The following is a 24,916-nucleotide window of genomic DNA, read 5'->3' as shown; positions in this document are numbered from 1 at the left end:
GTCACAGAGGGCGGCTGGTGGGGGCAGCGTCCACTCTGACCTCACAGAGGGCGGCTAGTGGGGGCGACATCCACTCTGATCTCACAGAGGGAGGCTGGTGAGGGCGGCGTCCACTCTGATCTCACAGAGGGAGGCTGGTGAGGGCGGCGTCCACTCTGACATCACAGAGAGCAGCTGGTGAGGGCAGCGTCCACTCTGACCTCACAGAGGGCGGCTGGTGAGGGCGGCGCCCACTCTGACCTCACAGAGGGTGGCGTCCACTCTGATCTCACAGAGGGCGGCTGGTGAGGGCGGCGTCCACTCTGATCTCACAGAGGGCGGCTGGTGAGGGCGGTGTCCACTCTGATCTCACAGAGGGCGGCTGGTGAGGGCGGCGTCCACTCTGACATCACAGAGAGCAGCTGGTGAGGGCAGCGTCCACTCTGACCTCACAGAGGGCGGCTGGTGAGGGCGGCGCCCACTCTGACCTCACAGAGGGTGGCGTCCACTCTGATCTCACAGAGGGCGGCTGGTGAGGGCGGCGTCCACTCTGACCTCACAGAGGGCGGCTGGTGAGGGCGGCGCCCACTCTGATCTCACAGAGGGCGGCGTCCACTCTGACCTCACAGAGGGCGGCTGGTGAGGGCGGCGTCCACTCTGATCTCACAGAGGGCGGCTGGTGAGGGCGGTGTCCACTCTGATCTCACAGAGGGTGGCTGGTGAGGGCGGCGTCCACTCTGATCTCACAGAGGGCGGCGTCCACTCTGACCTCACAGAGGGCGGCTGGTGAGGGCGGCGTCCACTCTGATCTCACAGAGGGCGGCGTCCACTCTGACGTCACAGAGGGCGGCTGGTGAGGGCGGCGTCCACTCTGATCTCACAGAGGGCGGCTGGTGAGGGCAGTGTCCACTCTGATCTCACAGAGGGCGGCTGTTGAGGGCGATATCCACTCTGATCTCACAGAGAGCGGCTGGTGAGGGCGGTGTCCACTCTGACGTCACAGAGGGCAGCTGGTGGGGGCGATATCCACTCTGATCTCACAGAGGGCGGCTGGTGAGGGCGGCGTCCACTCTGACCTCACAGAGGGAGGCTGGTGGGGGCGACATCCACTCTGATCTCACAGAGGGCGGCTGGTGAGGGCGGCGTCCACTCTGATCTCACAGAGGGTGGCTGGTGAGGGCGGCGTCCACTCTGATGTCATGGAGGGCGGCGTCCACTCTGACCTCACAGAGGGCGGCTGGTGAGGGCGGCGTCCACTCTGACCTCACAGAGGGCAGCTGGTGGGGGCAGCATCCACTCTGATCTCACAGAGGGCGGTGTCCACTCTGACGTCACAGAGGGCGGCTGGTGAGGGCGGTGTCCACTCTGACGTCACAGAGGGCGGCTGGTGGGGGCGACATCCACTCTGATCTCACAGAGGGCGGCTGGTGGGGGCGACATCCACTCTGATCTCACAGAGGGCGGCTGGTGAGGGCGGCGTCCACTCTGATCTCACAGAGGGCGGCTGGTGAGGGCGGCGTCCACTCTGATCTCACAGAGGGTGGCTGGTGAGGGCGGCGTCCACTCTGACCTCACAGAGGGCGGCTGGTGAGGGCGGCGTCCACTCTGACGTCACAGAGGGCAGCTGGTGAGGGCGCTGTCCACTCTGACGTCACAGAGGGCGGCTGGTGAGGGCGGCGTCCACTCTGACGTCACAGAGGGCAGCTGGTGAGGGCGCTGTCCACTCTGACGTCACAGAGGGCGGCTGGTGAGGGTGGCGTCCACTCTGACCTCACAGAGGGCGGCTGGTGAGGGTGGCGTCCACTCTGACCTCACAGAGGGCGGCTGGTGAGGGCGGTGTCCACTCTGAGGTCACAGCCAAGGCTCACACAGCCCTAGGTGAGTGCAGTCCCCAGTGGATACTCAGAAAAGGGGGGCAGGGGACTGCTGGGGGCACGTCAATGCCAATTTCGTCACCTTCACAAGGAGCTAAAGTCAAGGACTCGCATCCCATCCCCCAACCTACAGGGCCTGCGAAGAGCCCACGGGACACGGGGCAGGCGCTGGTGCAGAGGGGAAGCTGCCCCTCGAGACATCTGCTTCCCAAGTCAGACGCCCGCGCTTGAGTCCCGGCCCTGTTCTCCATCCCACCCAGGGAGGCAGAGCTTGGCTCCCTGCTACCCACGTGGGAGACCTGGGTGGAGCTCCTGGCTTCTGGCTGGCCCAGCCCTGGCTGTTGTGGGCATTTGAGAAGCGAACCAGTGGAGGAGACAGCTCCGCCTGCCTCCTTTTTTTGACAGGCAGAGTGGACAGTGAGAGAGAGAGACAGAGAGAAAGGTCTTCCTTTGCCGTTGGTTCACCCTCCAATGGCCGCTGCGGCCGGCGCATCTCGCTGATCCGAAGCCAGGAGCCAGGTGCTTCTCCTGGTCTCCCATGTGGGTGCAGGGCCCAAGCACTTGGGCCATCCTCCACTGCACTCCCGGGCCACAGCAGAGAGCTGGCCTGGAAGAGGAGCAACCGGGACAGAATCCGGCACCCTGACCGGGACTAGAACCCAGGGTGCCGGCGCTGCAGGCGGAGGATGAGCCTATTGAGCCGTGGCACCAGCCCAAAAATATAATTTTTTTAAAGTTCATGGAAAGTGGGACTGAAGGATGCATATTTTTGTGCAAAAAAACCCAGTTTTTGAAATGTACATAGGAGCTAGTTTTCAGTTTGGCCACCGTGTAGACGCCGGGTGCTCGGCCGGGTCTAAGGTGCTGGGCGTCTGCAACCTCAGAGACCTGCACAGAGGATGTGCACCCCCAGGCCTCGTTCTGCCCACGCCTTCCTTCAGCAGACGTAGAGCACCCTTCCTGCGAGACAATCTCCTCGCACCCACACTGCGGTCCATGTCCCAGGCCTCCCGCCCTCTGGTCAATGTTCTAGGCCGGCCTCCCGCCCTCTGGCCCATGTCCCAGGCCGGCCTCCCGCCCTCTGGCCCATGTCCCAGGCCGGCCTCCCGCCCTCTGGTCCATGTCCCAGGCCGGCCTCCTGAGCTTTCTGGGCTGTCTCCAACCTCCCACTCAGGTCTAAGAGCAGAGTCCCTCTGAGACTGGTGCTGTGGGGAGGAGGAGCAGGTGCACATGTGGAAGAGAGAGCCCGCGTCCTCCCGTGAGCGGATCAGGAGAGCCCCAGGACACTTCTGAACTCGCTGTCCACAGGGGAGGGAACCACACAGGAGCCCAGGGGGCCGATGCAGAAGAAGGGTCCCTGCACCCCCAGGACTTGAAGGAAAACACTGCTGGGTTTCAAAGGGACCTCAGACGCGAGGAATGAAAGCGGTGGCTCTTCTCCCTCTGAGGCTGCCTGCTTTGGAAGACAAGCACAGCAGGAGGTCGCGTTTGTAAGAGATCAAAGGGGCCCTCCCGGTGCTCTTGTTCTCAAAGGGTGAGTCATGCACACGCATGTGAACACACACATGAACACACGTGAACACACACGCACACATGTGTGCACACGCACATGCACACACATACAGAGCAATCTTTCCTCCGTGCCACAACGCTGGTCCCCAGGACAGGGGCCAACCTCCTAGGCACCAGGGCCGCCTGGGAAGCCACAGGTCAGCCATGGACAAAGAACGCCAGGCACGGCAGCGCTGCCCACACTCAGGAACTGGACCGGTTCCCTCCCGTGCCTGGCAGTTCCTGCAGGCCCCTCTCCACCTTGGCCGTCCGGCAGGCAGTGAGGGACGCCCTGCTGGCACCTGACCTACAAAAGCCGAGCCCACCGCGGCGCGGCGCTGCCCTGTAAACACGGAACATCTGTGGAGAGCGGGGCTGCAGGGGAGGCCCCAAGGGTGTGGGCTGAAGACTCCAGAGCCATTGACAGCAGATGGCCGGTGCTAAATATTTGGAATCGATGCTAAATGAGCGTCAAACTGACTTCATTTAAGATGTACGGTTGAATTATTTTCTAATTATGGGAATTCAAACGAATGACCAGTAACATCACCAGGTTCAAGTTTGCCCCCGGCTGGTTTTGCAAACAGACTCATTCATAATTAGAGTACTTTAAGTGTGTGGGAAGCACATTATTAAAGCAACCAGAGGGCATGGCATCTCTCCAAGTTCAACACACACCCGTGAAATGTTTATTTCCCCGTCTTCCTATCTGGAAAACTGTCTTTGTCATAGACATTTCCAATACGATGAGTCGACCTTGGCTACACATCCATCATCTTCCCATCTTCCTCTAAGTGGCTGACAAACTCCAGATGTTTCGAATGTGTTTGAGTTGGAACTTGGCAAGGTTTGGCCCCCAAAGCTTTGCGGAGGCCGAATTTCTCTGGGTTTTGGTGCAGATGGCCAAAGAGAAGCCTGCCTTCCGGAGCCCGTGGCCCTGTGTGGGGCGCAACAGGCACCGCTGTGTGTGCGCAACAGCCTGCGAGCACACGAGGGGTGGAGGTGCACGGCACGGCCCGATAGGCAACGCTCCGGGGACGTTGGCTCCAACCCTGGTCCAGGGAACACGCAATCAGTAGCGGGAAAACCCGAACCACAGAGGACAATCCTCGCATCTCCCTCAGCCAAGTCCTCCATGGCACAGGCAGCCGTCCGCACAGAGAGCAGTGCACACAACTGCCGAAGCTGGAGGACCACACGTGGGCGAGCCCGAGAGGGACCGAAGGGACACGTTCGAAGCCTGCACCCCCCAGCCACGTCTGCGCCCTGGAGCTCTGTGGCCGCCCCCAACACACACCAAACCAAGCCCGACGTCCTCGTCACACAACTGCGCCACGTTCAGCCCTTAAAGCCGACCGCGACTGTCCCTAACTCACACGAGAGAGGAACTCCCGGGACCGCGTCACAAGGAGCACAAGCTCAGGGAGAAGGCCAGAGTGCCGCACTGGACGTCCCCCCGCACAAGGGAAGACCCCGCAGCCTAAGGCCCCGACCAAGGGGCACGGGAGACAGGGGCTGGGGGCCGCAGGGGCTCTAAGGTCCCGCACAGACAGCGCGGCTCGGGGAGCGCACCCCCACGTCCAGGGTTAGAACGCCGAGAGCATTTCACGGCAGGGCGGGTCCAGTTCAGAGTGTGCAGCGCCCTCCAGACACGTGGGGCCAGCCAGCAACACGCCAGAGAGCACGCGCCACCATGCCCCCGTGCCAAACCCAACACAGCCTCTGAACAACCACGCGGCCAGGCCCAGGCCGGCGGCTCCCTCGCCATCCTGCCGCAGACGGCCCGCCCGCGTTTCTTTCCAAAGCACATGGAGCCGTCTAAACGCCTGGTCGCCAGAACTGTCTTACGTAAGGCACTCGGCAAACGCGCTGTGCGCCCCTCACACTGTGCTCACTTATTTTTGAGCCGCGGCTTCTATTTCCAGGGAGAAACGAAATGGTAACGCTGAGGCTGGTGGCACGTTATACTTAGATCCTACGTCGGGAACAGCTCCCAGCTGGCAGAGCCACAGCCACCACCCTCCACGCGACTGCTGCCATCTCCCGCGCAGTCTCAGCTGTGGCAGCCACGGGCCAACTCGGAGGGGGCTGACGCAGGACGGCCCCAGCGTCCCCGACCCCGCTGATGACAGCCAAGCCAAAGCCAGAGGCGTCCACGGCGGCACGCCGCCGGCCTGGAACACCCATGAGGAACGAGACTTCCCCAAGAACAAGGCCAGCCCGGGAAGACCCGGCAGCTCTCTGTACTAAGTGAAGACAGATTCACAGCGAGGTGACGGCCAGCCCTGCTGTGTGACGACCAGTCCGACCCGATGGCCACTCCCACTGTGTGACAACAGCCCTCCTATGTGATGACCAGTCCTGCTATGTGACAACCAGTCCTACCGATGACCACTCCCACTGTGTGACAACAGCCCTACTACATGATGACCAGTCCTACCGATGACCGCTCCTACTGCATGACGGCCAGCCCTCTTATGTGATGACCAGTCCTGCTATGTGACAACCAGCCCTACTGCGTGACGACCAGTCCGACCCGATGGCCACTCCTACTGTGTGATAGCCCGCCCTCCTATGTGATGACCAGTCCTGCTATGTGACAACCAGTCCTACCGATGACCACTCCCACTGTGTGACAACAGCCCTACTACATGATGACCAGTCCTACCGATGACCGCTCCTACTGCGTGACGGCCAGCCCTCTTATGTGATGACCAGTCCTGCTATGTGACAACCAGCCCTACTGCGTGATGACCAGTCCAACCGATGACCACTCCTACTGCGTGACGGCCAGCCCTACTGTGTGACAGCCAGTCCTAATGATGACCACTTTTACTGCGTGACGGCCAGCCCTGCTGCGTGACGACCAGTCTGACCCGATGGCCACTCCTACCGTGTGACAGCCCGCCCTCCTATGTGATGACCAGTCCGACCCGATGGCCACTCCTACCGTGTGACAGCCCGCCCTCCTATGTGATGACCAGTCCTGCTATGTGACAACCAGTCCTGCTATATGACAACCAGCCCTACTGCGTGATGACCAGTCCAACCGATGACCACTCCTACTGCATGGCGAACAGCCCTACTGTGTGACGACCAGTCCAACCCAATGGCCACTCCTACCGTGTGACAGCCCGCCCTCCTATGTGATGACAAGTCCTGCTATGTGACACCCAGTCCTACTGATGACCACTCCCACTGTGTGACAACAGCCCTACTACATGATGACCAGTCCTACCGATGACCGCTCCTACTGCGTGACGGCCAGCCCTCTTATGTGATGACCAGTCCTGCTATGTGACAACCAGCCCTACTGCGTGATGACCAGTCCTACATGGCCAGCAGCCCTACTGTGTGACAGCCAGTCCTACTGATGACCACTCTTACTGCGTGACGGCCAGCCCTCCTGTGCGACGACCAGCCATACCGTGTGATGACCAGCCCTCCCATGGAGACGGACGCCTCTCCCGATGCAGCAGCCCAGCCACTGTCGCACGGCACACTCGGACACGTGTGAGCTGACTTACCTCAGCGTGAAGTCCCCCTGGGTGGAGTTCCTGGAGACGGACACGGGGAAGGTGAGCACGTCGCCCTGCCTGACGGTCTTCGGCGTGTAATGAATGGCCACGTTGCTGTCCAGGCGTAGCTCCCGCAGTGGGGGTGGGCCTCGCATCTGGTAGAGGAAGACACTCCCGATCCTGTGTGGGGGCGGCCCGGACTCATCCATGTCGCCGTGGCCTGCCCACGGCCCGCCGTGTCTCCCCGAGTCCTGCCTGGCACAGTTGCCCTTCGCGTCCACGGGCTGCACGGTGTAGTACAGCTCTACGGGGCTGCCCTCGGCCGGATCCCCTGGTCGCCGCCTGCCCGCCACTACCGTGGGCGGACTGAACCAGCTGGGCGGCAGCTCCAGCTCCGCCAGGCACAGCCCCAGCGGCCCCGCCAGCCGGCAGCCGGCCCGCACCTCGCGGGTCTCCCGGAAGGCAAAGAGCCGCAGGCACGGCAGCCTCTCCCCGGCCCGGGGCTCGCGCCAGTCCCGGCCCGCGATGTGGAACAGCACCTGCACCTGCGGCCGGCTCAGGTCGATCCTGTCCCTCAGGACGAAGGCATTTAGCTTCCAGTTCAGGGAGAAGGCGCTGGTGAATCGGAAGGGGTTGGAGGGCAGCAGCAGGTCCTGGGGCACCACGCGCTCCACGGAGAAGGGCCCGTAGCTGGCGCTGAGCACCGGCAGCCTCCTGGACTTGTACACCAGGAAGGACTCCACGCGGGACTGCAGGCTGGAGTTGCGCATGACATCCTGGTCGGCCTCCTTCAGGAAGAAGGAGACGTCCGCGTGGTCCACGCGGTAGGTCACGGGCAGGTAGGTGGGCAGCAGCGAGAACCTCTGGATGCTCTCCAGGATGCCCCGGCTCTCGGTCACTGTCGGGAGGGAATCGGAGCGCAGGGTTAGTGCCTCCGGCGCCACCAGCAGGGCACCCTGTTCCGGCCGACCGCCCCTCTGCTGTGCCCAGGACGCCTCTCTCTAACCCGCATTTCTTACTCAACCAGCTCGCCGGGTGTTCACTTGCTTGTTTGAAAAGACACGAATGCCACGGACATAAAACCAGTACCACCTGCACACGTGGAAGCCGAGTGTGCAAGTAAAGAAATTCAAACCAATCCAATGCTTCTGAAGTTCAAGCGGCAGTAAAATCGCCCTGAGGGGGCGTGGTCTCTTTCGTAAAAAGGAAAGATTAGGACGTGCCACGGAGGGGGAGCCCGACAGCCTGCGGCTGGAGGCAGGGGGAACCTCCCCACCGGCGCTTCATGCTGTCTTCCAGCCACAGCGCCATCCTGCACCCTGCACACGCCCAATGAAGGGACACGCTGCCCGGGGGGACGGCGAGCGGCCCAGGTGCACGCTGACTGAGAGCGCAGCAGAAACCACGCATGCGGTTCACCCCGGGCTAAGCCGAGAGCCAGAGGGGAGGGACTGGGGTCATCCCGGAAAGAGCATTCCAGAAATAGACGGGTGGGACTGACCACATCACGCCCGGTCACGTGAGTGAGGCACATCTTCCACGTCCCTTGTGCACACTGGGCCCTGCAAACCTAGGAACCCAGGACAGCGCCTACTGTCAGTACCCACACCCGGCACAGCTACAAATCCCAGTGACCGGAGGACGCTTTGTTGTCCTGAGTCCGCCTCTCTCTAAGGCAGAAAAACAATCCACAAGGTTATCTGAAAGCAAACAGAGGTCCTGTGACGCGAGCACACAGCACACGGGACTCAGAGCTGATCTGAGTGGTTTCCTGCCTCCCGTGTGGGAGACCCGGATGGAACTCCTGGCTCCTGGCTGTGGTTGTTGTGGCTCAACCCTGTGTGTTACGGGCATCTGGGGAGGAAACCATCTCTCTGTGTATGCGTGTGTCCCTCTGCCTTTCATACTGAAATATTTTTTATAAAGAAATCTATGCACATTTTTGCAAAACATTCATTTCCGTGAGCTTTCCAAAGACCTCTCATACAATTTCACCAATTTTTTGCTTGGAAATAGAAATAATTGCCTTTTCGTTCCTTTCTCCCCTGTGGCCTGGAGACCGTCTGCGCCCTCTCTGCAGGAGGAGGTGGCTGACCAGAGGCCCGGGGCCCCCTCTGCGGGCTGCGAAGCTGCTCCCACGCAAGGGGTGAGTGCAGCCCCGTGGCTGAGTGAAGAGCTCTCACCCTGCTGCCCCGCCCCTCCCCACCCTGCTGGAGGAGCCTGGGCTAAGAGCAGTGGCGTGTGCAATGCGAAGTGAGCTGCCCTGCCCGCTCCCCAGGGCTCACCCTATGTGCATTTCCTTTGCACAACCCGCATGCCGGAGCTGCGACGGGGAGGCCCTGCTGAGGCTGCCAACGTGGCCCCTGGAGACTATTCCTGCTGTCTCCTTCTCTATTTTCTCTGCTCCTGGCTCTTCACGTGGGAGCCCTCCCGCGAGCACACGGGCAGCCGTGAGTCCCTGCTTCCTGACGGCTGCCCAAGTCGCCCCAGCCACCTCCTGCCGTCCTTTCTCAGGGCCACTTGGCCCGACTGCGTCATCATGGGTTCTGTTCCCTCCTGTGCCACTCTCCCCTGTGTCCCCCGCCACAGGACCTGGCGCTCTGACCCAACGCCACCCGCCCTGGGGGGCTCCAGCCAGGAGTGGAGCAGGCGTGGGCATTCTGCCCCCTCGTCTTCAGTCTTCAGGGGAGCACCTGGCAAATGCCAGCCACTCGGTGAACACCTGACCAACAAACACGCGAGCAGGACACACGGACGGCACCTGTACATAAGGAACCGCAGATTCTGTTTCTGCCCCAGGGTTTCACCAGCCCCCGTTGCTGCTGCGCCCCCATGATCAGCACCCCTGTCCTCTCACAGTGGGCACTGGGCACGGCGTCTCTCCTTGCAGAGGGACCTCAGAGAGCGGCGCTGGTTAGCAGTGCCCCTGAGGGTTAACGGGCGTCTTGCTGCCAGCCCCACGTCAGCTCTCCATCACTCCAAAAGTGGCCAAAGCCACACAGATGCCGACGGTGAAACATCAGGGCTGGACACCGAGGTCCACTGGACATCTGACCCCTGCTACGTGGGGACACACACCTACCATGCAGCTGTGACACGTGCTCAGGTCACGGCCGGGATCCCCTGCTGTACCAGGGAAGACAGGCGAGCTGAGGTCCCCCGACCATCACGTGAGGACAGCGGCCTCTCGGCTCTCCTTCACATGCCCTGTCCGTGTGTCCGCCTGGAATCTGCCCCTCTGTGCTGGCCTGGGCCTGCGGCTCAGTGGGGGAGCCGCCCTCGGGACACACACCCCACACAGGAGCGTGCTCCGCCGCTGACACAGCTTCCTGCTGCGCACCCTGGGAGGCAGCGGTCATGGCGAAGGGCTTAGCCTGCCACCCACAGGGGCCACCTCGCTGAGTTCCGGGCTCCTGGCTCCAGCCTGGCCCGGTCCTGGTTTCTGTGGGCATTTGGGGAGCAGACACGGGGATGGGGGGGCTCCGTCTCCATCTAGCTTTCCGGTAAAATGAAATGAACATGTCCAGAGCTCTCACGACGACTCGCTCCCACACTCCACACCAAGGGCGGCCGGGCCAAGAGCAGCAGGAAGGGGCTGGGCCTGCCACGCGCCGAGCCTGCCACGCGCCGAGCCTGCCATGCGCCGAGCCTGCCATGGGCTGAGCCTGCCACGTGCTGAGCCTGCCATGCGCCGAGCCTGCCATGCGCCGAGCCTGCCATGCGCCGAGCCTGCCACGTGCTGAGCCTGCCATGCGCCGAGCCTGCCATGGGCTGAGCCTGCCACGTGCTGAGCCTGCCATGCGCCGAGCCTGCCACGCACTGAGCCTGCCACGCACTGAGCCTGCCACGCGCCGAGCCTGCCACGCGCCGAGCCTGTCACACGCCGAGCCTGCCACGTGCCGAGCCTGCCACGCGCCGAGCCTGCCACATGCTGAGCCTGCCACGTGCCCAGCCTGCCACGCACCGAGCCTGCCACGCGCTGAGCCTGCCATGCGCCGAGCCTGCCATGGGCCGAGCCTGCCATGGGCCGAGCCTGCCACGCACCGAGCCTGCCACGCGCCGAGCCTGCCACACGCAGAGCCTGCCACGCGCCAAGCCTGCCACACGCAGAGCCTGCCACGCGCCGAGCCTGCCATGTGCTGAGCCTGCCATGCGCCGAGCCTGCCACGCGCCGAGCCTGCCACGCGCCGAGCCTGCCACACGCAGAGCCTGCCACGTGCCGAGCCTGCCATGTGCTGAGCCTGCCATGCGCCGAGCCTGCCACGCGCCGAGCCTGCCATGCGCCGAGCCTGCCACACGCAGAGCCTGCCACGCACCAAGCCTGCCACACGCAGATCCTGCCACGCGCCGAGCCTGCCACACGCTGAGCCTGCCACGTGCTGAACCTGCCATGGGCCGAGCCTGCCATGGGCCGAGCCTGCCACGCACTTAGCCTGCCACGCACTGAGCCTGCCACTATGCCAAGCCTGCCACACGCTGAGCCTGCCACGCGCTGAGCCTGCCACGTGCTGAGCCTGCCATGGGCCGAGCCTGCCATGGGCCGAGCCTGCCATGGGCCAAGCCTGCCATGTGCCAAGGGCCTCGGCTGCCGCCTCACTCTTCCCTCAGGACACAGAGCCCACCAGGACCTCCCTCCCCAGTCCCAGCCACCCCTGCCTCTCAGGACGAGGTCTGTCCACACCTTCCTGCTCATCAGCTGCCTCTCCCTCCCGACCCAGCCGCTCCTCCGGTTTTAAGCACGATATGGGCAGACTCGTGCACGAAGTAAGAGCAGGAAGCACAACGGTCGCTCGATTCCACAGCCCCTTCCCACTGTTCCCACGGCTTTGCAGACGTACGCGGAATCCTCTGGAAGTCATCAGACAAACGACCTTCAGCTTGGCACAAAACACTTTGGAATCCATGAGTCCAAGCCATCCTCCAAGCCCGTGGCTTTCTAACGCTTTTGCACCAACACAAATGCACCTTTAGTTCTAATTGTCCAGAAGGCTTGTGAAACGCCTCTGTGTCAGAGTGGCCTTACCCACACCCCCACTAGTGAACACGTGTGCACAGCGCATGGTTTATAAATACGTCAGCACACACGTGTGTCAGTGACGGTAGAGATCTCCTGGGCTCACACACACTCCACAGAGGGCCATCGTCTGTGGTCACCATGCAGGCTGAGGACTGGTTCCTAGAGACACTCGTCCCAGTCACCACATGGGAACGACACGTGAACGGCACGTGAACGGCACGTGAACGGCACGTGACACGCCAGAGGGCTTCCTGGTGGGATTCAGTTACACATGGGAGAGGGGGAACCGACCCCAGCCAACCAAGAGTCTAACGCATCCCTGTGATGTGGCAGGGCCAGGTGGAATGAGTGTCACAGGCTGGGTCTGGGATGGGGGAAGGGCCACAGGCCAGGGACCAGGGGCGACTGCTGGACGCTGGCAGAGGCAGGACAACTGGGGGGTCCCTGCAGCCGGCCCGGGGACCAACCTCAGACTCTGGCCTCACCGACTGCTCCCTTAGAGCTGGACGGGACTCTCCAGGGTGGACGCCGTCTCCCTCCTTTTCAGATAAGGGAACAGCGTCAGAGGGTGAGCCACCGGTCAAGGGCACCGGCGAGGGAAGGCCCTGGGCGGGGCTGGACCCTCGCCCTCGGTGCGCTGTGCTGGGACTCGACTGCGTCATTCAGTGTGTCCAGGCAGGCGGGCTCAGGCTGGCCACAGCGCGAGCCCTGGCCCCCTGGGGGCCGGCCACCACCACAAACCCGCGGCCCAGAGCCGGCCACCAAGCATTTCCTCCTCTGGGTGTCCTCAGCTCTCACAGACTCCCAGATAAAAGCCACGCCCTCAGCTCAGGATCTGAGACCCTCGGTGTGGGCGCGGTCCACTCTCCACGCCAGGCCGGCTGCTCCCTCCCGACCTGGGCGGCTGCCTTTTCTCACCACGCCCCTCCCCCCATCCGAGCTCCGGCAGACAGCAATGCCCCCCCCAGAGAAGCCCACTTTCAGGCCCAGCGTGGTCTCCGTGTCTGGACGATAGCTCGATTGTTTCTCCTCATGTGTGCCGCCAGGGATGCTCTGAGCTGGATCCCGGGGAGCTTATCTTCACCACCAATGTATTCCAGGCTCACGGCTTTGTTCAGATTCGGTCCTGCACACCCTGCAGTGATGAGCGAACTCAATCCCGTCCCCTCCTCGCTCCCCGGTGAGCACACAGGTACAGACCACAGAGGCGGCATTCCAGCCCAGAGGCCTCTCTCATCGACCAAGCAAGGGGACCCTCACCCACATTAAATCCTCCGTGTCCCGAAGTTGGTGTGAGATTCAGCAGGTAATTTCCTGCGACTCACAGGAAGACACAGTTCTTGTCTTGAAGGTGGGATTTGCCAGGCGCCTCTCAGTGGACCTTGGAAGAAATCCAGTTTATGACCGCAGCCTGAGAGGCACGGACATGACTGTGGGGCTGAGGTCCAGGCAGGACGCAGGGGTCATCCGTCTACACTGGCTGCGGGAGTCACAGGCGCAGGGAGCGGAGGAGGCTCTGCCGCTGCCTATGGACCAGGGAATGTGGGCACAGGTCCACGGACGAGGGGACGTGGGCCAGCCAGGACCTAGCAGAGTTGGGCGGATTTGGGGGGTTGTTACATATTTGTCATCAGAGAGATCGGCAGCTCTGTAAACACAGGGGCCATTCCCGGGGATCCACACTGACATCGGGAGGTGCACGTATCCCGCACCACCCCCTTCCTGCCCCGGGCTGGGGTCAGAGCCGGTCCCCGAGGTGGAGCCGCGCGTTCTTGGTGCACACGCTGCTCAGAAAACCCCGCTGTGCTGTCTCGGCTCAGGACGAGTCCACGTCCATGCCTCGGCACGCTGCACACCCTCGATGGCGATGCACACCGGCACAGGGACCACAGCCCCAACAACTGCCTGACGACAGAGGCCAGAGCCCGCGGCCAGCGCCGTGCACCATGCGTGATTTCAGCCCAAGAAGCCTCCAAGCAGAAGGAGCAGCTTGTGAGGACACGCGTGGGGACCGCGAAGTCACCTCAAAAGCCTCCGTGTGTGCCCTCGTGAGCGCAGTGATTAAAATAAAATACTTAGGCCGGTGCCATGGCTCACTAGGCTAATCCTCCGCCTTGTGGCGCCGCCGGCACACCGGGTTCTAGTCCCGGTCGGGGCACCAGATTCTGTCCCGGTTGCCCCTCTTCCAGTCCAGCTCTCTGCTATGACCCGGGAGTGCAGTGGGAGGATGGCCAGGCCCCTGGGCTCTGCACCTGCATGGAAGACCAGGAGAAGCACCTGGCTCCTGCCTTCAGATCAGTGTGGTGCGCCGGCCGCAGCGTACCAGCCACGGCGGCTATTGGAGGGTGAACCAACGGCAAAGGAAGACCTTTCTCTCTGTCTCTCTCTCTCTCTGTCCACTCTGCCTGTCAAAAAAAAGATACTTACAACTACACAGGTGCCCCCACTCCCCACAGCCATCACCACCACAGAGGAGACCCGGCCACACGCCTGCAGAGTGAGACTGGGGCAGGGTGTGACCACCGCAGAGGAGACCAGGCAGGGCTGGGAGACCCAGCCCCACACCTGCATCTGAGGCTGGGACAGGGTGTGGCGGGTGGCAGTCCCCACGATGCCGCCAACCTCGTCTCGACACTTCACTGCGCGAACCTAAGAGCCTGGAAACCTGAGTGAGGCTCAGACGGCCCTGGTGAGGGTCCTCGGTGCAGGTTTCCGGAGCTGCCGCGCGGCCTTGCTGGGTGGTCACACACCCCTGCCCCGTCTTTCCCGGCGCTGCCATATCCCCTCGAGGTACAGGTGCCAAAAACACAGGGCATCTGGGTAAAGGAGTTCCAGGATAAAACCAGATACTCTGCAGCGCCAGGATACGCCACGTCCTGTGGCGACCCCACTTACCCAGTAAACCGCACTACTGGATGCTTGTCCGTTTGTATAAACGTGTCCTATGTATGTAAAAGGTAGAGCTACAGACAAACAGAGAGTTACTGTCCGTAGGATCCCTCTCAAATGCCCTCCACAGCTGGGCTCGGCCAGGCTGCAGCCAGGAGCTCTGTCTGGGTCCCCCACACGGGGGCAGAGACCCCAGTACGTGAGCCGTCACCGCTGTCTCCCTGGTGACATTAGCAGGGAGCTGGAATCGGGACCGCTTACTTGGGGAACAAATCCCACCATGGCGTGAGGACAGGGCTCCAGCTGTCCAGTTCAGGAGTCCACGTGTACGTGGGCCGGACTCCGTGGCTGGCCACGGAAGGCCACGTCAATGTCCCTCCCACGTGGCTCAGATGAACCATCATCGTAATGAGTGAAACGAGACTGTGGGGACCAGGCTGTGTCTGCCCCGACCCTGAAGAGCGAGAACGCCCACAGCGCAGGGGCAGGCGTCTGTCTTCGGAAAACCGGCAGGAGCCTCCCAAATGGCCAGGAACGGCGCTGCTGAGTGTTCAGGAGGGCAGAGCTCGCACACTGGGCTCACGGGCAGTGCCACGGGGCCACAGGGCTGGGAGGTCGCTCAGTCCCACCCAGCAGGGACGGGACACACCCCTGCCCTGTCCACGGCCACCTGAGAAAATCCAGGGGCACCAAGAGCACTCAACGCAGCGTCGGTCACATGGTGAGAACGGTCCCGTGAAAAGTCTAAAACACACCAGGAACGCCCTCCTCGGCAGGAAGTGGCACCAGCATCTGTCTCCTGGGAACACTTCCGGGAGACTTCTTAGCAGCCGGTCCCCCCAGCTCCCCAGCGTCTCTGCCTCGGGCGCCGGGGAAGCTCCGCACGCGGGCATCCCGGCTCCTGGGCGTCCTGTCTGCCCCCCGTGGCTCTCCCGGCCCTAAGGTGCAGTTCTCATTCTACGCCTCCTGTTCAGCTTTCTAGACTCGGGCTCAGTGGGAAGTCTGGTCTAGAGCCTGAAGCAGGTTTCACACAGTTTACTCCTGATCCAACAACGACGTCCACCCTACAATACAAAAACACACGTTGTGCTTCATCCAATCCAAGACCCGTTAGCTTTAGACCACAAGCCATCACTTTCCATGCTGCTAAGAGGCTACACCATGACACGGAACTTTCCATCACTCAGAATTTTCTCTTTATGCTGAGTGAAAGCTCATGTTAAACAGACTTAAAGCCAAGACAACACGCGTCAGGACCAAGCCTAGCAAGGAGCAAAGTCACTGCTGAGCAGGACAGGTGACCCTCGGGACGCCACGGGCACCGAGACGCTCTCATGTGACCGTGGCCTCAGTGGTCTCCCTGCTCCATCCCCGCCCCTTACGGTGCCCTCACACTGCGCAGTAATTACGGAATGCACCGCACCACCTGGCTACACCTGAAACACGTTTACATCCATGCCTGCTGCTGCGTGTAGCACACACACGCGCCACACAGAAGGTGACGGCGAGGTACAGTGTGCACGCGCCGTAGTGCGCCATCTGTCACGTAGCAAATTACAGAGGTCAAGGGTACTTCAAAAAGTCTGGAAAAGGGAATTAAACGTTTATTTTGATGCAAAAAAACCCACGCATAATATTTTCATAGCACACTTTGTCCACGAACTGTTTGAAGACCCTTGTACTTCCTAAATATGTGCGTGCAACTTTTATCTATCAATTACACTGCGGCAGCACCATGCATAGAGAGAGAGAGAGAGACGTGAGGGTCGTGGGAGGAAACAATTCAGAGCATCATCTGGGGCCCAGCAGCCCGGGCCGATGCCTGACTTGGGGGGTCACTGCTAGGGACCCCTGAGAGCCCAGTGAGGAGGATGTACCAGGCCCTGCCCCCTCGGCCCAGCGTCCAGTGCGCTCAGCGTGCACAGAGCAAACCTCACGAAGCAGCTCCACATGAAAGCCACCAGAGACCCACAGCTCATGAGTTTTTAAAATGGCTACGTTAATGCTTAATTCGCTCAGGCACGAAGCAGGTTTTTTTTAAAACCCCACAGACAACGTTTTCTCTTGCTTATTTTATGGGGGTAAAGCTGCCGAGTGGCGTGGTCACCACAGGGCAGTTTCTGAACGAGGACAGAACGGGGGGGGGGGGCAGGACGCCGAGGAAGGGCGGCAGGTGCGGCGCCCACACCGCGCTCCCCCACGGCCCGAGGCCGACCCTCCACCAGGGAGAAGCGGCAGCACCCGCAGGCCTGGGCTGTTTCGAGGAGCGCAGACTTAGCAGGAGGGGCTGTGGGAAACCCGTGGCCCCGAGAACAACCACGCACAACTCCCATCTCACCGTCAGACTCCGGGAGCCATGTGCCAGCGCTGCAGCACCCAGCCAGCAGTCACTCAACACCACTCCTGTCCACAGACACGCCAGAGCCTGGAAGGGCCAGCTCTGGGTGCACCTGCTGGCGTGCGAGCACCCGTGGAGCAGGCTGCGTCCAGCCTCAGGCCCTCAGCCAGTCAGATAACGACTGTAGCACGTGTTCACCTTATCTGTCTGTACGTGGGTCACGCTGCTACCCTGCGGGGAGACCACGTCTTAACAGAAGGCACCGGTGGTGGCTGCCAGCCTCCAGGCCCGAGAGGACGTGGCCTGTGCTAACTCTGCATGGCCACCTACCCGGATGTGCGAGGAACTCCACACAGAATAGAGGAAGGGTCATGAGGCCCAGCAGTGTGTGAACCAAAACACGAAGACAGCTGCTCTCAAGGACAAGGCCACCGTGTCCCCAGGGAGAAAGCAGCCCGGGTCCCAAAGCTGCCTCCTCACAGAGCGGAGGCAGCAGCCACGCCAGCCATGGCTGCCAGGACCACACCAGGAACTGCATCTCCACTTCGAGAGGGTTCGGAATTACGGTCTCCAGTGTGACTCGGATGCAATTTTAAAGACAAAAAGATGGGAAGCGACACAGCTCCTGCATCGGCGGGAGGGCCGTGGATGACACCGTCCTGCAAAGCCACACCTGCCTCAGGCACCAGAGAGCTGTGGGAGGCTCAGTCCACAAGGCACATGCGAGAAGGGCTGCAGGGACCTGGGGGCGGAGCCAGTGGGTACACCCCGGGACCTGGGGGCGGAGCCAGCAGGTGCACCCCAGAAGGTACCACAGCACTCTGAACAGCTAGGCTACGTACAGCAGGCACATCTTTGCAAACCATGTCGACCTACAGGGTGCACCTGCTCTGACTAGAATTGGGGACACCCCAGGGAATCCAGGCATCGCAGAGCCATGCTGTAGGCAGAACAGCTCCCCGAGCTCGCCCACGCTCCAATCCCCGTGCACGGCGTCAATGGCCTTGTGTGGCAGACGTGACCACGTTCACAAAGGGGGGTGGGAGGACTATCCTGGGTCCCCCTGCGGGCCCTTAGCAGCAGGAGGAGGCAGCACCAGAGGTCAGACCAGGACCCACGGGGTGAGGACACTGCACTGCTTCGAACGTCTCAGCTGTGATTGGCTACAGACACAGCAGGACACGGACACAGGAGGCCACCACACCTCCACGGCGGCAGCCACCTAGCTGTGCGCTCGGGAGCTAGTTCTCAGGATGCTCCACAGCCGCTGACCTCCACCCACCTCTGGGATCCTCAGGGGTCAGCGCCCCAGCAGCCAACATGGCCCACCAGCACAGGGGACCAGGGACACTCGGGGTCAGTGCCCCGGCAGCTGGCATGGCTCACCAGCACAGGGGATGTGGGACACTCGGGGTCAGCAACCCTTGGCTGGCATGGCTCACCGGCACAGGGGACCAGGGACACTCGGGGTCAGCAACCCTTGGCTGGCATGGCTCACTGGCACAGGGGACCAGGGACACTCAGGTTCAGCACCCCAGCAGTCGGCATGGCTCACCAGCGCAGGGGACTGGGGACACCTGTGCAGTCCACAGCCCCAGCAACCAGACAGCCACCCCGGAAGGAAGCAGGGCCACCTTAGCCAGAAAAGCCCTGTTCTCTGTGCAAGTGCAGTGGCTCAGGGCACGCTCCCCAGAGGAGGCCCACGTTCTGTCCCCGAGGGGCAGTGCGGTCTGCGGGTCACGCGTCTGAGAGGCCTCTTCACGGCTGGCACCAGACACTGTGTTTCACGCTAAGTCTGCCCACAGTGGGATGGGAGTGGCACTGTTGTCCCTATGTCTGTTTGCAAAAACCTAAGGCATGTGAGGAATTTATTTTACTCCAAAATCTAAGAGACCCAAGTGGCATCCAAAGTCAGGACCAGGCGCAGCCACCCCCGCCTGGCTGCGGGACTCCACTCCCAGCAAGGTCGGCAACCCCAGGACGCCCAGGTCCATTCTGGAAAGTGGCTCAGCGTCAGCACACAACCAGCCACAGCCCAGTGCTCAAAATCATCACCCAGCCCCCATGACACCCAGCACCGGGCAGGTGTTACGGACACAGCCGCTGCACCGCACTGCGGGGGGACCATGGCGAGCAGACGGTCTTGCTTGTTTGGTCCAGAAGCAGCATGGGGGCTGAACCCTCTGGCAGGGAACTTACAGATGCCCGAGGCCCAGGGCCCCCGGCAGCTCCACCCCAGCAGCAGGTGCAGCAGAGTGGAGCCGTCCTGAAGCCAAGGGTCGTCCCTGCCCCGCGGGATCCCATCCCGGGAAGCAGTGGGTCTCCACGCCGACAGGTTAGAATCACCAGTGCTAACAGGCACGTGTGACCCAGCAGGCCAGGCCGTTGCCACGTGACGTCAGGGTGGACAAGTCACGGCTTGGGCCTAGGGCTCCCAGGGAAAGTCGGAAACTTCCTGACGCGGCTTCACACTCCTCCCTGAGCTCCTCTGGGTCCCGTTTGCTCACAGAGGGCTTTTCCAGAGGAAGCCGGGGGGGGGGGGGGGGAGGAGGAAGAGGAGGAAAGCAGGGCTATATTTTGCAAGTCTGACCCTTGTTATTCAAGGCTCCCCACTTCACAGCACAGCCTCCTGGGAACTTTCCCCCTGCCAGCTGTGTGACTTTGGGCAAATCTTCCAGTCACCCGAAGCCTCAGTTTCCTTATCTGTAATATGGGCACAGCAAAGCCCCTCATTCTTTCCTGTAGACGCTCGATACACAGTAACCAGCGCATGGCCTATGTCCCCGCCTTCAGAAACGGCCACCCGACCATCGGAAGACAAAACCTACCCAAAGCTCTCCACATATTCCAGACGTAAACTCAAAAACAAGATAGGCGAACAGTGTTGGATCCAAGTCAGCCCCGTGACACAGACATGCATTCCCCCCGATGCGAACAACCCCACCGTCTGAACGTGGCACACGTGGCACCCGCGGAGCCTGCTGAGGCCATCAGCACGGCAGCGACACGGGCCCCTTCCACACAGCTCTGAGTCCCGGGAGCCCCAGGGCAGGCAAACCCCAACGCTGTCCTCTACGGGGCCAGGCTCGCTCACGGGGCCCCAGCCCGGCGAGCTCTGAGGAACACGCAAGTCTCCCAGGCGGAGAGCCCTTCTGCAGGTGCCGAATTCTGCAAACGCCGGGTCGCTGAGACGCTTTGAAAATGACACCAAGCGCAGACAGAGCCCCACGTCCACGTCCGTGGGCCTGCTTGGGACGGCCACCGTCTCCACTCCCGGCTTTTCACGGAAGGATCGCGTCACCCTGACGCGGGAAAGGCCTGGTTCCAACCAGGAGACCTGGACTCCCATGGTTGGTCCAGTTGCTGCCTTCGCCAAAGCCGATTCCCAACTCGAATTTGTCAGATTTTACAACCAGGGACCTGCCCGCCTCTCTTCCCCAAAGGGGACTGGGGATCTCAAGTGGGCCACCCAAGAGGCAAGACCCCGACAGCCGACATCACAGGATGTCGTCCTGGGCGCGGGGCACGCGACACCCCAGCTTGTGAGAAGCCCAGTAAAATGCTCTCGGGCATCTGTCAGGGGTGAGGCCTCACCTGCGACCCCCACATCTCAGATCCGAGTGCCTGGTCCAAGCCTCAGCCACTCCACCGCCCACCCAGCTGCCCACCGTGTGTGCCGTGTGCAGCAGCCGGTGATGGCTGCAGGGCTTGGATGCCCCTCACCCACGAGGGGCTCAGAGGGAGTTCTGGGCTCCTGGCTTCAGTCCGGCCCAGCTCAGGCTGTGGTGGCCATATGGGCATTAATCCAGTGCCTCTCTGCCTTTCAAATAAAGTGGAAAATATTTAATAAAAATATTGGGATGGCTCAGGAACGCTCCCATTAACTCATGCGATGAGCCCAAGGAGCTGTTCTTACTCTATTCCCCGCTTTTCCGTCATCAGGCAAGCAACTCACACACAGACAGGAAACCCACAGCCTGGTGGCACCGTGGAGCCATGCGCGCTCCCAATCCTGCAACAGCCCCGCCGGTGTCCCGGCTGGGACATCTTCAGCGCGTACAGGGAGCCTGAGTGATGCCCACACTGTGAACAAGCCTCTAAAGGGTTAAAAACGCTTCTGCCCAGGTCAGTGTCGGTGACAGCACGTCATCGTCATCCTGTGCTGTCCTGAGCCCCGGCAGGGCGACATCCCCAAGGCTACAGACTGCTCCATCCGTGATTCCCCACAGGGCATGACCCGCCCGTCCACACCGGCCATGATTCACCATCTGCGATCATCCATGAGCCTCTCACCCTCACCACCTGTGACCTCTTTCCAACGAGAAACCGGGGGACCCTGAACAGCAGGCGGTAGTGGAAACTCCAAGAGCTGCCAGCATCCAGCAAGGCCAGGCCAGGAGAGCCACAGGCTCACGGTCATGGCATCAGGTCCAAGTCAGAGGCCAGCTGCTGGCCACCCTTCCCCCCAGCTAGAGCCCTCCCCCGGGCACCTGTCACGTCAGGGTTGAATCCACACAAACAGCCGCCTGCTCTCTATGGGGGACTTCCCACATCTACCTCCTCCCCTGGACCGTCAGAATCCACGGATCCCGAACAACCGGCTGGAAACACATGATCCCCGTTTTGGGATCTGGCATCTTCTGGTCGTGTCGGGTTGCACCTGGCTTCTACCCAGGCACAGCTGGTCACCCTCGGCCTCAGAACGCCCGTGACCCCGGGTCGGCACGGGGCTCAGTGGCTCTCCGTCCTGCTGGGCTGCGGCTGACAGCCCTGTGGCGTGTCATTCTCCCAGGGCGTCCTCCATGCAAGTGAGCAGAGAGGGCCGGGTGGGGGGGTGGGGGGGTGGTGGCTGCGGGAGCCGCTGTCAGCGGCCTGACGGGAAAGCCCCTTGCCATCGCGAGGACCATGGTGGGCTCAGAGCTCCTGCGCTGTCAACACGTCCCACACCTGAAGAAGTCCCGCGTCCTCCCAGACCAGCGAGGCTCCGGTGCTCAGCCACGGTGCTGTCCAGGCCACGCCCGAGACCTGGGTTCCTTCCCGCTCTGCCCCGCCCCAGGAAGCTGCCCTCCGCCCTCTGGTTGGGCCTGGCTGACGAGAGGGACCAGCAGGCTCCCTGGAGGCTGCAGCACAAGGACGATGGCCTCTCCCCGTCGAGCAGCTGCAATGCCCCCCACCCCGAGTCTTAGCTCAGCCTGCTGCCCTCCCCCACAGCCTGCTGCCCTCCCCCGCGGCCTGCTGTCCTCCCCCACGGCCAGCCACCCTCCCTCACAGCCTCCCAGGGCCTGCCGCCCTCCTCCATGAGGCTCCTTTCTCCCCCAGGGTCTGCTCGCGTGTCTTCCTGCCCCACGGCTCCCCACGGTCGCCCCTCTGCACACCGCGAGAGCCTCCTTGCCGTCAGATGCCGCTTAGTGCAGCCCCTTTCGCATCGCTGTGGCCGGCTCCCCGGGAGCCAGGACCTGCACAACACAGTTATCTTCTCCTGAAGAAATGGCGGAGGCACCGCCCGCACTCTGCACACGCGGCATGGATTCCGGGGTGGAAGGGGCCCCTGGATCGCAGGCCCTCACAGAGGACTCAAGAGGTGAGGAGGAGCCGTGCGTGGAGCCAGAAGTCACAGCCAGAGCGTGGAGGGGCTATGCTCCTGGCTGGGAAGGTGGACAAGGGGCCAGGAGACTAGAACGAGGTGTCCTTTAGAAGATGGACACTGGGCCGGAGCTGTGGCGCAGCAGGTTAAAGCCATAGCCTGCAGTCCCCGCATCCCATATGGGTGCCGGTTCGAGCCCCAGCTGCTCCATTTCCAATCCCGCTCCCTGCTCATGGCCTGGGAAAGCAGTGGAGGATGGCCCAACCCTGCACCCACATGGGAGACCCAGAGGAAGCTCCTGGCTCCTGGTTTCAGCCTGGCCCAGCCTGGTGGTTGAGGCCATTTGGGGAATGAACCAGCAGATGGAAGATCTCTCCCTGCGTCTCTCCCTCTGTAACTCTACCTTTCAAATAAATAAATAAATACATCTTAAAAAAAAAAAAAAGGAGAAGGTGAACACAGAGAGGAGCCGATTCGCCCTGCAGCTCCAGGAAGACACACGCCCGTTGGCGCCGAGCTCTGGTCTCCAGGACTCTAGGGTAACAACGCGTCCTCTCCCAGCCTCGGTGTGGCCCCTGGACACGGCAGCCCCAGGAAGCTAAGGTCCACCTGGACACTGGCCCTCCAGCTGGGCTGGGGCCATGTGCCTGGCTTCTCATCAGTGAGCTGCCACTGGGGTGATGCGCAGCTCCACGTTAGGAGCGTTTTCATGGGAATCCTGGAGGCAGAGGAGGTGGCGTTGTCACCGGGCTGCAGCCAGGAGGCCTGGTGATCCCCCCCACCGAGCAGATGCACCTGCCCAAGGCCAGCAGTGCCCCCAGCGCCGACCTGACCGGCGGCGGCCCCGACTCCACCAAACGAGAGCACCGGGCTCCAGCAGGGCTTTCTTTGTGTGTGTGACTTGTGGCCATGATATCTCCTTCCTTTTTTAATAGAAACTTAGTTAACAAGTATACATTTCAAAAGTACAACTTATGGATTATAGTGGTTCTTCCCCCCATAACCACCCTCCCACGAGCAAACCATCCCATCTCCTACTCCCTCTCTGATCCCACTCTTCATCAAGATTCATTTTTAATTATCTTTATATACAGAAGATCAACTCTGTACTGAGTAATGATTTCCACAGTGTGCACCCACACAGACATAAAGTGCTGTTTGAAGACTATATTTACCATTAATTATCATAGTCCAACACATTGAGGACAGAGGTCCTACATGGGGAGCAAGTGCGCAGCGACTCCCGTTGTTGATTTAACAATTGACACTCATTTATGACGTCAATGATCACCCGAGGCTCCTGTCATGAGCTGCCAAGGCTACGGAATCCAGCAGGGCTCTTGACCACGCTGCACAAACAGAAAAACACCAAGGCCTCCCACCTCCCCGACACCACCGTGCTGACCTATTTGGTGTGGATGTGGCCCAAGCGTTGACAATTCTTAGACCCTCCCAGGAGACTCCCAACGCAGCTGGGACGGACAGTGCCAAGCTTCCCCACCCGGGCGGCGTGCGTGGGCTCACGCTGATGGCCTGCAGGTCAAGGCCGAGAAGCAGCGGTGCGGGGCTGCCTCAGGAACTTCACGGCAAACGGAAGTCAAAGTTCATTCCGCCCGTGCACGCGCTGTCCGTAACGCACGGTTTCCATCGACGTGGACCACAACCCTCGCGTGCGGACTTACGTTTGCTTTGGACCAAAATGCACTTCTCCTCGGATCCCATTTTGCACAAAGACCTTGGTGCTTCCCTGTACCTCTCAGTCCCATGGAGGGAGGGGGAGGGCGGGGAGGAGCACGGAGCAGGGGTGTCCCCCCCCACGGGGTTCCTGGTGGTGACATTTCTGAGACCCAGTTACCTGCCAAGTGCCACGTCTTCTAAGTGACAACCAAGTCGGTGACTGACGTGGAGGTGAGGCGGCTGGGTTGCAGGATCGCTGGTGAACGTCCAGAGAGTGAACCCAGGACAGAGCCTGCCGGGAAGGCAGGGAGGCCGCGCTGGCTGCGCTGCGCTGACCCTGAGCTGACCCTGCTCGGCGGCCAGCAGCAGCCCCTGCCGCCTGCCGCCCTGTGGTGTTTCTGATCGCAGACCGGTCAGCGCTTCTACCAGGCCCACGGCGCGCTCGCTTGCTCTCGCTCTCGCTCTCACTCTCTTGCTCTCTCTCGCTCT

The 24,916-nt window shown here is 61.7% G+C and overlaps 1 protein-coding gene across 1 annotated transcript in view; it reads right to left on the bottom strand.

Annotated features, from left to right (window-relative positions):
- Positions 1-24,916, bottom strand: part of TMEM132D (transmembrane protein 132D) — a 469,684-nt gene that overhangs the window by 335,448 nt on the left and 109,320 nt on the right. The window contains exon 2 of the mRNA XM_062182824.1: positions 6,932-7,820. Within this exon, the coding sequence (XP_062038808.1) occupies positions 6,932-7,820 (889 nt within the window). The remainder of the gene's footprint in view (positions 1-6,931; positions 7,821-24,916) is intronic.

The sequence above is a fragment of the Lepus europaeus genome, chromosome 23 (assembly GCF_033115175.1).
Source record: "Lepus europaeus isolate LE1 chromosome 23, mLepTim1.pri, whole genome shotgun sequence".
In the NCBI taxonomy this organism is placed as follows: Eukaryota; Metazoa; Chordata; class Mammalia; order Lagomorpha; family Leporidae; genus Lepus; species Lepus europaeus.
Note: the sequence above shows the minus strand (reverse complement) of the source record. Positions and strands in the feature narration are given on the sequence as shown.